Source organism: Natator depressus, chromosome 8, assembly GCF_965152275.1.
Source record: "Natator depressus isolate rNatDep1 chromosome 8, rNatDep2.hap1, whole genome shotgun sequence".
In the NCBI taxonomy this organism is placed as follows: domain Eukaryota; kingdom Metazoa; phylum Chordata; order Testudines; family Cheloniidae; genus Natator; species Natator depressus.
Genome location: NC_134241.1, coordinates 50,756,683 through 50,769,247, shown reverse-complemented (window position 1 = coordinate 50,769,247; position 12,565 = coordinate 50,756,683). Strand labels below are relative to the sequence as shown.

Below are 12,565 nucleotides of genomic sequence, written 5' to 3'. Positions count from 1 at the left end.
CGTTCTTGGGCATCTGGGTGAGGAGGCTATGGAACTTGGGGAGGAGGGTGGTTGATTACACAGGGGCTGCAGTGGCGGTCTGTGCCTTTCCTGCATCTCAACCGTATGCCGGGGCATATCAGTTTTATCCTCCAGTAGCATTGCATCCTGCCTCCTTTCATCATGCTGCCGCCACCTCTCCTGTTGCTCCAGCCATCTATCCTCTTGTGCATCCCTCCTGTCCTCACGTTCATTTTGTGCTTTCCTGGACTCTGCCATTGTCTGCCTCCACGCATTCTGCTGGGCTCTTTCAGTTTGGGTGGACTGCATGAGCTCAGAGCAAATTTCATCATGAGTGCATTTTTTTCACCTTCTTATCTGTGTTAGCCTCTGGGACAGAGATGCTAGTCACAGCGTTGAAACATTTGCAGCTGCGGGAGGAAAAAAAGGGAGATTAAAACTGAAAAAGACACACTAGCCATTTAAAAGGAGGGGCTGATGTTTTCGGGTTAACGTGCAGCACAAACCCAACTACCCCCCCCCCCACAATTCTCTGGGCTGATCGCTTCCCCCCCTTCCCCCCACCACATGGCTAACAGCGGGGATGATTTCTTTTCAGCCACAGGCAAACAGCCCAGCAGGAACGGCCACCTCTGAATGTCCCCTGAATAAAATTCCCCTATTTCAACCAGGTGACCAAGAATGATATCACTCTTCTGAGGATAACACATAGAGACAAAGAATGGATGTTGCTTGAATGACAGCAAACACTGGGACCACATGCTGCCATGCTTTCTTATGCAATGATTCCAGACTACATGCTACTGGCCTGCCTTGGTAAAGTGTCCTACCATGAAGGAAGCAATAAGGCTGCCCTCCTCAGAAACCTTTTGCAAAGGCTTTGGGAGTACCTCCAGGACAGCTTCATTGAGATGTCCCTGGAGGATTTCCACTCCCTCCCCAGACACGTTAACAGACTTTTCCAGTAGCTGTACTGGCAGCAAATGCATCACAAGTCTTCAGGGCAAAGTAATCATTAAACATGCTTGCTTTTAAACCGTGTATTATATTTTCAACTCACCAGAGCTGCCTTCTCCGCCTTCAAGGTCCGGGAGCCCGGGTTGGGAGGGTATTGGATCCAGGGTGATAAACAGTTCCTGGCTGGCAGGGAGAATGGTTTCTCCACTTGCCTGGTGTGCACTATCATCTTCCTCATCTCCAAAATCCTCATCCCTGTTGCATGAGACTCCCCTTCCCCTTGCTCGAGTCCACGTACAGGGGTGGGACAGTGGTAGGGGCACCCCCTCATCATAGAAGCAGCATGTCTGGGGCTCTGACCCCGAGTGGGCGTTTGCCTGTTGGGTTTTTTGGTAGGCTTGCCTAAGCTCCTTATGTTTCACACTGCACTGCTGCGGGTCCCTGTGATAGCCTCTGTCCTTCATGCCCTTGGAGATTTTTTCAAATATTTTGGCATTTCGTCTTTTGGAATGGAGCTCTGATAGCACGGATTCGTCTCCCCATACAGCCATCAGATCCAGTACCTCCTGTTCGGTCCATGCTAGAGCTCTTTTGTGATTCTGGGACTCCCCCCATGGTCACCTCTGCTGATGAGATCTGCACGGTCACCTGTGCTGATCAGCTTGCCACTCTGGCCAAACAGGAAATGAAATTCAAAAGTTTGTGGGGCTTTTCCTTTCTACCTGGCCAGTGCATCCGAGTTGCGAATGCTGTCCACAGCGGTCACAATGGAGCACTGTGGGATAGCTCCCGGAGGCCAATACTGTTGAATTGCGTCCACACTAACCCAAATTCGACCCGGCGATGTTGATTTCAGTGCTAATCCCCTTGTTGGGAAACAGTACAGAAATCGATTTTAAGAGCCCATTAAGTCGACAAAAATGGCTTTGTTGTGTGGACGGGTGCAGGGTTAAATCGATCTAACGCTGCTAAATTCAGCCTAAAAACTCGTAGTGTAGACCAGGGCTAAGGGAAAAAAGTCCTGGCAAGAAGCTAGGTTCATCAATAAACATGAAAACAAACAGTTATGGGGAAAAATTAAAAAAAAACTAGTTTTTAACAAGACAAATAGAGAGGTATGAGAAATTGGGCAATAACAAGGACTTTGCAAAAAAATTAATACAAACTAGTACAGGAAAACACAACAGGAGGGGCACGTGATATGGATTCCAGGGTCCTAAATGAATTAAGTTAACAAACCACTGTGAATTATTTTGGAAAATTCACAGAGAAACAAGCATGTTTCAGATACCTGGGGAGAGTTAAGAGAGAAGCAGTACTGCACTTTCAGGCCCCGGTTCTGCAAGTTACTTCAGCACATGCGTAACTAAACCGAAGAGTAGTCTTTCTGACTTCAGTGGGATGGTGCACATGCTTAAGCAGCTTGCTGAAGAGGGTCCTAAAACCAGGAAAGAGCAATCCTAGCAACTAATATCCAGTGATTCTAACTTTAATCCCAAATCAAGGAATAAATATTAGCAGAAGGAGGTCTAGTCATCTGGATGATGACAAAAATATGGGTGATAAACATCAGGGCTTTATGAAGAACAAATCACATACCACTCTCTTAGTACTGTTTAATCAAGCAGCAAAATTTGCAATGAAGGGACTGCAGTAAACGTAAAGCCTTTAGAGCCAAAATTATGGCTCAAGGCTACGGAACCACCTCTGCACTGATAGACACTCTTTGGGCTGTGCAGCACACCAACGTCCCAAAACTGTGCAGAAGGAGTGCAAGCAGCCAGATCTTGTTTGTTCCATGTGCTGAGAGGAGGAAACAAGTTTCTTGCCCCTCTATTCCTCCATCATACTTGCACACAGCTTGCCATAATGTGCACCTATACTACAGTAAAGCGCTTCATTCATAATATTCAAAAACCAGTAGGAGAACACTTCAATCTTCCTGGTCACTCAATAACAGACTTGAAAGTGGCAATTCTTCAACCAAAAACCTTCAAAAACAGACTCCAATGAGACACTGCATAACTGGAATTAATTTGCAAACTGGACACCATCAAATTAGGCCTGAATAAAGACTGGGAGTGGATGGGTCATTACAAAAACTAATTTCCCCATACTAATTTCCCCCTACTGTTACTCACACCTTCTTGTCAATTGTTTGAAATCGGCCACCCTCATTACCCCTACAAAAGAGATTTTTCCTCCCTTGGTATTCTACTGTTAATTGAATTGTCTCGTTAGCACTGACCCCCCCCCCCCACACTTGATCAGGCAACGCCCATCTTTTCATGTACTGTGTATATATATATCTGCTACTGTATTTTCCACTCCATGCATCTGATGAAGTGGGTTTTAGCCCACGAAAGCTTATGCCCAAATAAATTTGTTAGTCTCTAAGGTGCCACAAGGACTCCTCATTGTTGGTGCTTCACAATGTAGCTTATAGGCTTATTTGAAAAATTTATTCAAATGGGCTTTTTTAAAGTTACTGTCACGGCTTGCACACTGGCTGAAGGACTACCTAAAAAGGGTAATTATGATAAATGACAATGTAACAAGTTGTGAGAGGTTGACCAATGGGGTGCTGCAAGGACTGGTGGCAGAACTGGTTTTGTTTAACATCTTTATTAACAATCTGGAAGTTAAACAGCACATTAATGACATTCAGAGATTATATTAAATTAGGAGGTACAGTGAGTGCTAGTGAGGACAGAGAAATAACACTAAGGGATCTGCAGGGGTTAAAAGTAGAAAACACCATACACGGTTCTGGGCAAGGTGATACCAGAAATACATCAGTGAATTGGAGCAAATTCAGAGAGGAGCAAGAAAAATGATAAAGGGGCTGGAAAGCCTGATTTATGGAGGACACATTAAAATAAGGTGATGTTGTTTAGCTTGGCTAAACCATGCTTTAAAGGTAGGGGATACAAAAACTGACATTATCAGTACTTGTTTGTACAATGTGAAACCAAAGCGAGAGTGGAAGGTTATCCAGTGGCCTAAAGGGATATAAATTAACAGTAATAGGATTAAATGAAACAAAGAAAAATTTGGGATAAATACAAGGAAAAATTTTCTGTTGAGGTCTATTGGACTGTGCCCCGGTAGCAGAAATACTATCTCTTGACTAAGCACTGGAGAATTTACTGTAAAGAACAAATCTCTATTGCATGGGGATACATATCTCTAATTCCTGTGAGTCTATAAATAACAGCAACCCAGAATAAAGGGAAAAGCGAAAGCTCCATGAGCCTCTTGGAAGTAACTAATAACAAGTCCTTCCAACTATACAGAATCCTTGGGAAAATGGGTGAGAACCCAAAGCCTCAAATCTTATATGAAATAAAATAAATATCAAGGGTAAATGTAAAGAATGGGTGTTATGGTGTGAGAGAGCAGAACAAAAAGCAAGAGAATATTAAAATAGGAAGGACGAAGTTCAAGCACAGCCAGATGATTTTTCATTAAGAATATTGGGGCACAGGAATCTTGTGCTGCCTGGATACACTACTGGTAGCTCAACAACTCAAACTCCTGCATTGGCACTACTGCAGAATTAAAAACGTGTACTTAGTTAGGGTCATATGGCCAGAAAAGATCAGAGACTTGTTCTAGCTTTGCAACCTGATTATAACGGAGCAGTGCTCCTGAGACAACCATTGGTCTTGTTGACTGCATAAGATATGCGTCTGGGCAGCAGTGAGATCTCATCATGCTTTGACCTTCAGTTAGGCTGGCTGCATTGTCTTTTGTTCTATTTAGCAGGACTCTTAAAGAGCAAAAGAGGCAGACACTATTCCTGTATATCCAGTTATATTCTGAACTAGAGGCAAACCAAAGAAACTAGTCCCTAAGAATCAGCCTTTCCATCACTATTCACACAGGGTTCCCATACAAATCATTTCATTTACTTCAGAGCCTACACCCTGACCTTTTTAGCTCATTTTTATGTGTTTCATCCAGTCTGTTTCTTTCCTCTATTTTTTTTTAAGTGCCCATGTACGTCACTGAGTCACATAATATCTGTATTGATTTTAATAAATCAACAAAACTAGCCAAAAAAGGTGAGGTGGTGGTTAAGGACCTGGTTTTTTGTTTGTTTGTTTTTTACAATGGGTTACTAAGACCTTTGTTCTGTCACTTCTGGAGGTTCAGTATTTTGGAGTTCTCATGTTTTAGCCTAATCCCCAATTCAAATGGAGTAGCAAGGAGGGGATTGTGGTGTTCTGTCAGAGTGGTACAATGGCTCAATAATGAAATATCGGGAGATGTGCTACTGTAAGACTGAGTTGCACTGACAGAGCACAGTGTGTATGTAGGAGGGGAAAGCTGGTATTTCGCCTACTCATCTACCACCAGGCCCGGTGGTGGATGAGTTCTATCAGTCTTTCTAACTTCTCAGCAGTAATGTTCAGTCTTTTTTTTTTTTTTTTTTTTTTTAAAGCTGTGGGTTTTTCCCCCCCCCAATGTTTTGTGCCTAACCTTCCCCCCAGAGGTGAAAGTAAGCTGGTATGCCCCAGTACGGCGTACCAACAATAGCTGGTGCACCGCACTGGGGCAGCCTGGCTTCCCCAGGGGGCAATTTAAAGGGCCTGGGGCTCCCAGCAGTGGCTGGAGCCCCAGGCCCTTTAAATTGCCTCCAGAGCCCCATTGCTGGAGCCCTGGGGTAGCGGCTGCAGGGCTCCAGCGGCTATTTAAAGGACAGGGGCGGTAGAAGCAGGGGAGCCGCAGGCCCTTTAAATAGCCCCAGGAGCCCTGGGGTAGCGGGGGCTCCAGGGGCTATTTAAGGGCTGGGGCTCCAGCTGCCTCTGCCGCCCCAGTCCTTTAAATAGCCGCTGGAGCCCTGCTGCTTCCCCAGGGCTCTGGCAGCTATTTAAAGGCCCGGGCGGTAGAAGAGGGGAGCCCCGGGCCCTTTACATAGCCCCCGGAGCCCCAGGCTGCTGCTGCTACCCCAGTGGGGGGGTGGGGGGGCACTTACCTTACAGGGTGGGCTGGGGCTGGCTCTGACCCCCTCAACCCGCCCCTTCCATCCTAGGCCCCACCCCTTCCGGGGGCCAGAGCTGGCCCCAGAGTACCGGTAAGTCACTCGACTTACTTTCACCCCTGCTTCCCCCCCAAAAATATGTTTGGCAATTGTGGAGTGAGAAGTAACACTACTGAATCTAGGGGGAAACTGAAGTAACCTAACACTAATGTAGCTGGGGGTTGGGGAATGAAGAAAAGGCCAAGCATTAACAGTTCTTATCTCTATACACAAGCCATTCCTTATCCCTTCTGTAGTGCACTGCCAATATCAGCAAAATCCTACTTCACTCCCTTTTGTGGGAGATAAATAAGACAACCACATTCCATATATTGGTCAGCATAGGCTGACTGTGACATGGTAAACCAAAGAATGTGTATGCATAATTATTGAGATTATAGAATAGTAAGTTTAAATAGAAGAATATGCTTTTAAACTTATATGTAGGAGGCAGAGAAACTGAATTTCCTGAAGTTTACATGCCAACCCTTTAAATAAAACCATTTCCAATGACCACGACAGAAGAGATTATTTAAAAGAATGTTCACTTACCCCACATTATGCATTTGTAAATCAAAACTCCAAGCACTGGACAAAGGCACATTAACAGTCAGAAGGTCGATGCCTTTTTCTGTTTGTATACCACTGTTTGGAGTTTAGAGGAAAAGCTGCACAGAACATTGATTTCCAGTACATTCTATCAAGAGTAAGAGTTTTAAATGCTTACCTGAGAGAACAGAAGCTTAGAAAGCTGTAAATGCAACTTATTTTCAAAATCTTGGCATAACCCTGCCTGCTCTGCCTCTCCCCACCCCCCCCAAAGCCGGGAGCAAAGAATCACTGAAACAGCACAATGCACAGGTTGCTGGTTTGCCCCCTCAAATGTGCAGTGCGAGTATCAATGACTGAAGAACAAAACCAGGTGCTTTCCTATTTCTGTGTTCTTCCTGTCTAAAATGGGCACCCACTGAGATGAAGAAAACCCCACAAATAACTTTTAATGCTATTAGAGCCACACCTTCCATTCCCAGACCACTAATATTGGGCTTACCTATACTTGTGCCATTTACCCCTCTCCTTAGATTGATTCCTCCTGGATCCAGAAAAAACTTAATACGAATCAAGAGAATATACAAGAGGGGTTTTCTATTCATAAGTAGAGCTGGATCTAATCCACAAAGTTAGAAGGATGTTTGAATTCAGTAGTTTTGGTTTGGGCCCAGCTCTACTCATAAATGCTCTGACTTTTACCTGCAAGCCACTAACCTAATGAGATTAGAGGGCTGCAACATCCAGCATTTGGTGTGAAACACAGGTAGGTCTCATCTCATCTTTACTGTGGCCTGGTAACAACCACAGCATACGAGATAGCATATGCAGAGAAAAACCTACAAAAGCCAGCAGTCTTGTCTTTTATGTACAAATCAGGAGGGTACACCAGGCCCACCATTACACAGGTTGTCAGGAGAACAGGGGAGCACAAGACAAGCTGCACAAGTGGTAACAATAGCTACTTTTTGCTGTTTATGACCAAAAGGAGAGGGTGTGGACAGCTTCCTGCACCTCTTTGCCTCAGAGTTCTTATAGCCCCATTAAAATTGCAAGGAGGAAAGAGGAAAATAAGACAGTACCCAAAGAAGCATTAGAAGAAAAAATAATTTGGAAAAGAGGAGACACAGGAAGGAAGGGGGAGTGCTGAAGAAGAAAACATAAGTGAAAAGAAACACTTTTGAAGTGTTAACCTAAATTCACGGACAATACAAAGCAGCTGAAGACAAGACATTTGAGAGGGATAGTAAAGAGTGAAAGGTACGGAAATGAAAAACAAAAAACCCAGGCTGACATTAAATGATTTGGTACATGGCATCTTCAAATCTTGTTTGTGATTTATAGATAAGCTGTAGACACAGAACACCACAATACATTCAAACATCTGTAAGACTAATGGCATTTCTTATCAGTACAGATCGGTTGGGTAAGAGTTGCTAGGACTTACAAAAGCTCCCAAAAATCCTCATGGTACCCATATGTACTCTGCTGCCCATGGTTATACTATAAGGATTCATTGCATATAGACAAGTTTTGAGATTTTATAAAGTTATAACTAGTACATTCTGTAATTAGGCTAAAAACCTATTTTCGAGTGCCCTTTAGAACACAGCATATTAAGACTACCAAAATAGTCTCAGTATGAATATTTACTTCAGATGGTCTTTAAAACAAGGAAAGCGCATTTTGGTGGTCCCTCAACAGATACCAGAAGTTCAACTTTTCGTCTCATTATGAGGCTTTGAGAAAAACACAGGAATCGAGCATGGGTAACTACTCCAAGATAGTGATCTCCCTGTATTTACCACTGATAGTTTAATCTGAAAGAGGACAGGAAAACAGTCCAAGATGGAGCTACCATTAACTTGACCAGGAACTTTTTTCTTTCAAATCCCAATTAATTTGGAGTTTATGATCGGGCTCGGATTAAATTAACTTTAATAAAATTGAATCCACCTTCATACTGGCAAAATATCCATTGTAAAATTAAAGAATCCACCACTTATTTATACATTAAAAAGACAAGGGAGAATTTTGTGGGGATTCATCACAAAACAAGCACGTAAACATGTCTGTATCTGAAGTTAGCTAAAAACTATTCTTCCCAGGGTTGTGAGTATTCTGGGTGACTTTCAGTGATTTGGAGGTTATGGGGTGAACACAAATAAAATGCAGCTATACTGGCCTCAACTCCACAGAGAACACAAGAAGAGAAATCAGTGCTCATCACACATAAAAAAGGCCAAAAACTGTGTGGATAAACATTTTAATTTTCAAGCTTTCAAGAGTTCTTACACACAGTGGAGAGGAACATAAAAAATCTCTATAATAATACATCTGGACTTTGCCTTTTTTAAACCAAGTCTAACTATTGGTAAAATATTAAAGAGCACTTCATTTTAACTTGACCTGTGATTTGACAGACCTTTCTTCTTTCAGACTAAGAAGAACAATAGAAAAGCCTTAGTGCTGTAGGTTTTAGTACAGCAACTGGACTCTAAAGATGTTGGCAAGAAAATCTACACTCCATACTTGAAAAGGTAAACAAACTAACAACCAAAAGAATTAAGGCCAGTTAACGCACACGTGCAGAGATCCATTTCAGTAGCTTTAAAATAAAGTGTTAGCCATTTCAGACCCCTAATTCATTCCAACTGATATGGGGAAAACACACATGCCATCACCAACCTAAAGTTCTTTTTCGGAGAAGAAAATAAATGTCCAGTGTGAAGCCTACAAAGCAATCTCACGGGAATCTAGGACATATTGAAATTAGGCTGCTCACCACCCCATGGTTGGGTTTTAAAGTACACATGACTACTGATTTTAGACCAAATCTTGTGGAAAGGTAAATTATGCATCTCCTAGAAAATGTTACCTGATCATTTATGGCAGCTGATATGCATGCCTTTTGGCCACCTGCACTATTAAATTGTCATCCTGAATTAATAGACGAGTACTAGATTTGTTAGGATAGCCTAAACTCCACCCCCAATTCAATGGGAAGATATCCCTCCTTCAGAGGAAAGGCGCACTTACTGGGACTTTGAAAGGAGAGGTGTTTGAAGCATCCATGGAGTTGGTTTTCTCGGATGTGCTGGTTCCTGAGATGCTCCGTCTGCGAGGAGACCTCTCTGCTGGGACCTCTGGAGAAGAAAAAGAAAAGAAGTTGGGTGAGGGGAATTGGAAAAAAAAAATAAAAAAGGTTTTATCCTGCTCTGGACAGAAGCCGTCACAAACTATCAGCTGCATTAGCTAACAGCCAAATCATACTTACATATTTATATATGGCTCATTTGCTACCAAGGTAAGTTACAGAGACATTTCAACTGGCAACAAGGTCAAAATTAGGAATCTGATTTGATCTTATAGGCAATAGGCAGTTATGATTAAACACATTGGTGAAGCTCAATACCCATATGTATTGCTACCTTGTACACTTGCTACTTACAACTCAGAGAACTTTCAACTATTCTTTTTACAAATCAGCAATGTAGTAGTTAACATTGCCAAATAAAACCTGTGACAGAGGGAGATCACGATTTTATCCTATGTTGAACATAATTTGACAAAGGTCAAAGTTCAGTCTCATGCAGATAATGTGACCTTACTGCTAGCTCAAACTTTGAGACCATCAGAAGATTCATAGTTGCCTGGATAAAACAACATATATACCTTAGCAGATACAAAAATAGGTCAGTTTCTCCTTGTTCTGGCAATATGACCTTAGTAAGATATGACTTTGGCATCCTAAATCTGTGCAGGCAGATCTTGCAAGCTCAAATCTTTACAGAAGATGTGCTCATATCTGATTTTATAGATTTATACAGCATGCACATTATAAAATCACACACACGGACACACATATTAATACCTTTATCACAACTGCTGCCCATCTCCAGTTCAAATACTAGACTGACAGGAATCCAGCTTCATAAATAAGACATTCTCAATAGGATATGAAAAACCACATCCTTAGAAAAAGCCCATTGTTATCTTCTGGATCTTAAAGAAAAGGAGTAAACTGTGACTTCGGAGACTGACATTTTGACTCCTGCCGTTTTCCTTTCAAAAGATAAATGCAGCTTAAACTTCCATTTCTGGCCTCTTGGCCCTTGGGATCCGTGCTACTTCCACTTAAGTGAAAGCTGGTTTTCTCTCTCTTCCCCCTCCTCTTTACAGCTTGCAGAGAGAGCGAGAAAGAAACACACAGGACTGCAGCTATTCAATCAATCGTTCCGACTGCACATCCTCATTAGTTACTTTCAGGCTATTAACAGACGCCCAACTGCCGGCTCCCCTCAGCTACAAAAAATTTCACTATATATCCTGAGTCACAGCAACAACAAAGGTTTACTGAAATTTACAGCCAGCTGCTGCCAAGAGAACAAGGATTTCTTCACCAAAAATCATCAAGACACCCCACCACACACGCAAAAGCCTTCTCCAAGCAGAACATTACCTGTGATACCTTTGCCAATTGGATTCTATTTTATCCATATTATAGCAGATCTTGCCCAAGAAGTCTTGAAGGAGAAAACCAAAATTTATCATCATACCGATTGAAAGGTTAAGAAAACAGGATCTTGCTGCAAAAGTAGTAATCCCTCTACTGTAGGGCTTTTTTTTTTTTTTTTTAAATATAAGTCTCTCAGCTTGCCTTTAAGCATCAATGATTAAAGAACTGCTAACGTGAACAACAGCTTCCAAAATTAGCTACATAGAAAGTTGAACAGCGATCACCAGCTAACACTGGTAAATGGGCAGGGCACAGCATTTAGTCCAAAACCACGAAGCTGATGCAAACAGCTCCACTCACACAGAATAAATTAATCAATCTGTCAAAGCTTGCAACAAAAAGACCTTAGCTTTCAGTGAGATTTCTCCACAGGCTGATGATTAGCACTGGGCACTTCCCTTCATAACCTATGGGGCACCAGCCGTTTCCTGGTTTCGGAATTTGATGATCACTGCTTCACAGGGCACCTTTAGACAATAGAATGCCTAGAGACCAGTGCTAGACCAAGGATTGAACAATGGTCAATCCCACTCTCAGAATACTTGGCTAGTTTTATTTCTACTATCTTCATCATCTCTCCGACCCCTCTCCCCCAAAAGAGGGGAGGCAAAAAAGCCAAAAGCTTATGGTATGTCTACACTGCAATTAGACACCTGTGGCTGGCCTGTGGCAGCTGACTTGGGTTCGCGGGGTTCAAGCTAAGAGGCTGTTTAATTGCAGTGTTAACGTTTGGGCACAGGTTGCATCCTGAGCTCTGAGATCCTCCCACCTCGCAAGGTCCTAGAACCCGGGCTCCAGCCCAAGCCCGAACTTCTACACCGCAATTAAACAGCTCCTTAGCCCGAGCCCAAGTCAGCTGGCACAGGCCGGATGCAGGTGTCTACTTTCAGTGTAGACATACCCTTAGGTAAATACAGCCTGCAGCACATAGCATAGAACTTCTCCTGGCGTAAGTACTCAGAGAGGTAGCCATATCGGATATATTTCAATAATCAAATTTTTGGTGGAAATTTAATTGAAGGAAATGGAAGCGATCTATGCATTTAGAACATGGGGCCAAAATGAGCTCCTTTACCTCAAATCAAAGAGCATCAACTAATGTAATGACTTTGGCTTTCTTCACTTCACACACACAGGAAATCACTTCACATCATCAAAGCATCCCAAGTAATTTAACACAGTGCTGATTTTGCTGAGTCATAAATGAAAACAGAAGAAGTAATTCCCTATCATTTTCAACAATAGGTGGTCCTTTCCCAGGACAGGGAGTTATAGGGAGAAATAAGATTAAACCAAAGGAGAGCTGAGAAGAATCTATGCTCCAGCCCCGATACCCATCTAGCAGCAATGCAAGTTATTTGTAGATAAAAGATGCTGGGATTGCTGCATGAAATGAGTTTCTTCCATGCTCAGAAGATTCATAAAAGTCTATTAAGTGAGGCAAGGAGAAGCAAATATCCAGAGGAGATGCTTGCAATCAATTAGAAACACAACAAAAAATATCAGCAGGAGCA

The 12,565-nt window shown here is 42.7% G+C and overlaps 1 protein-coding gene across 5 annotated transcripts in view; it reads right to left on the bottom strand.

Moving 5' to 3' along the window:
• The window catches only part of RASAL2 (RAS protein activator like 2), a 274,448-nt gene that overhangs the window by 64,077 nt on the left and 197,806 nt on the right, over positions 1-12,565 (bottom strand). For all 5 annotated transcript variants that reach the window (XM_074961012.1, XM_074961013.1, XM_074961014.1 and 2 more), the window contains one exon: positions 9,572-9,678. In XM_074961012.1, the coding sequence (XP_074817113.1) occupies positions 9,572-9,678 (107 nt within the window). The remainder of the gene's footprint in view (positions 1-9,571; positions 9,679-12,565) is intronic.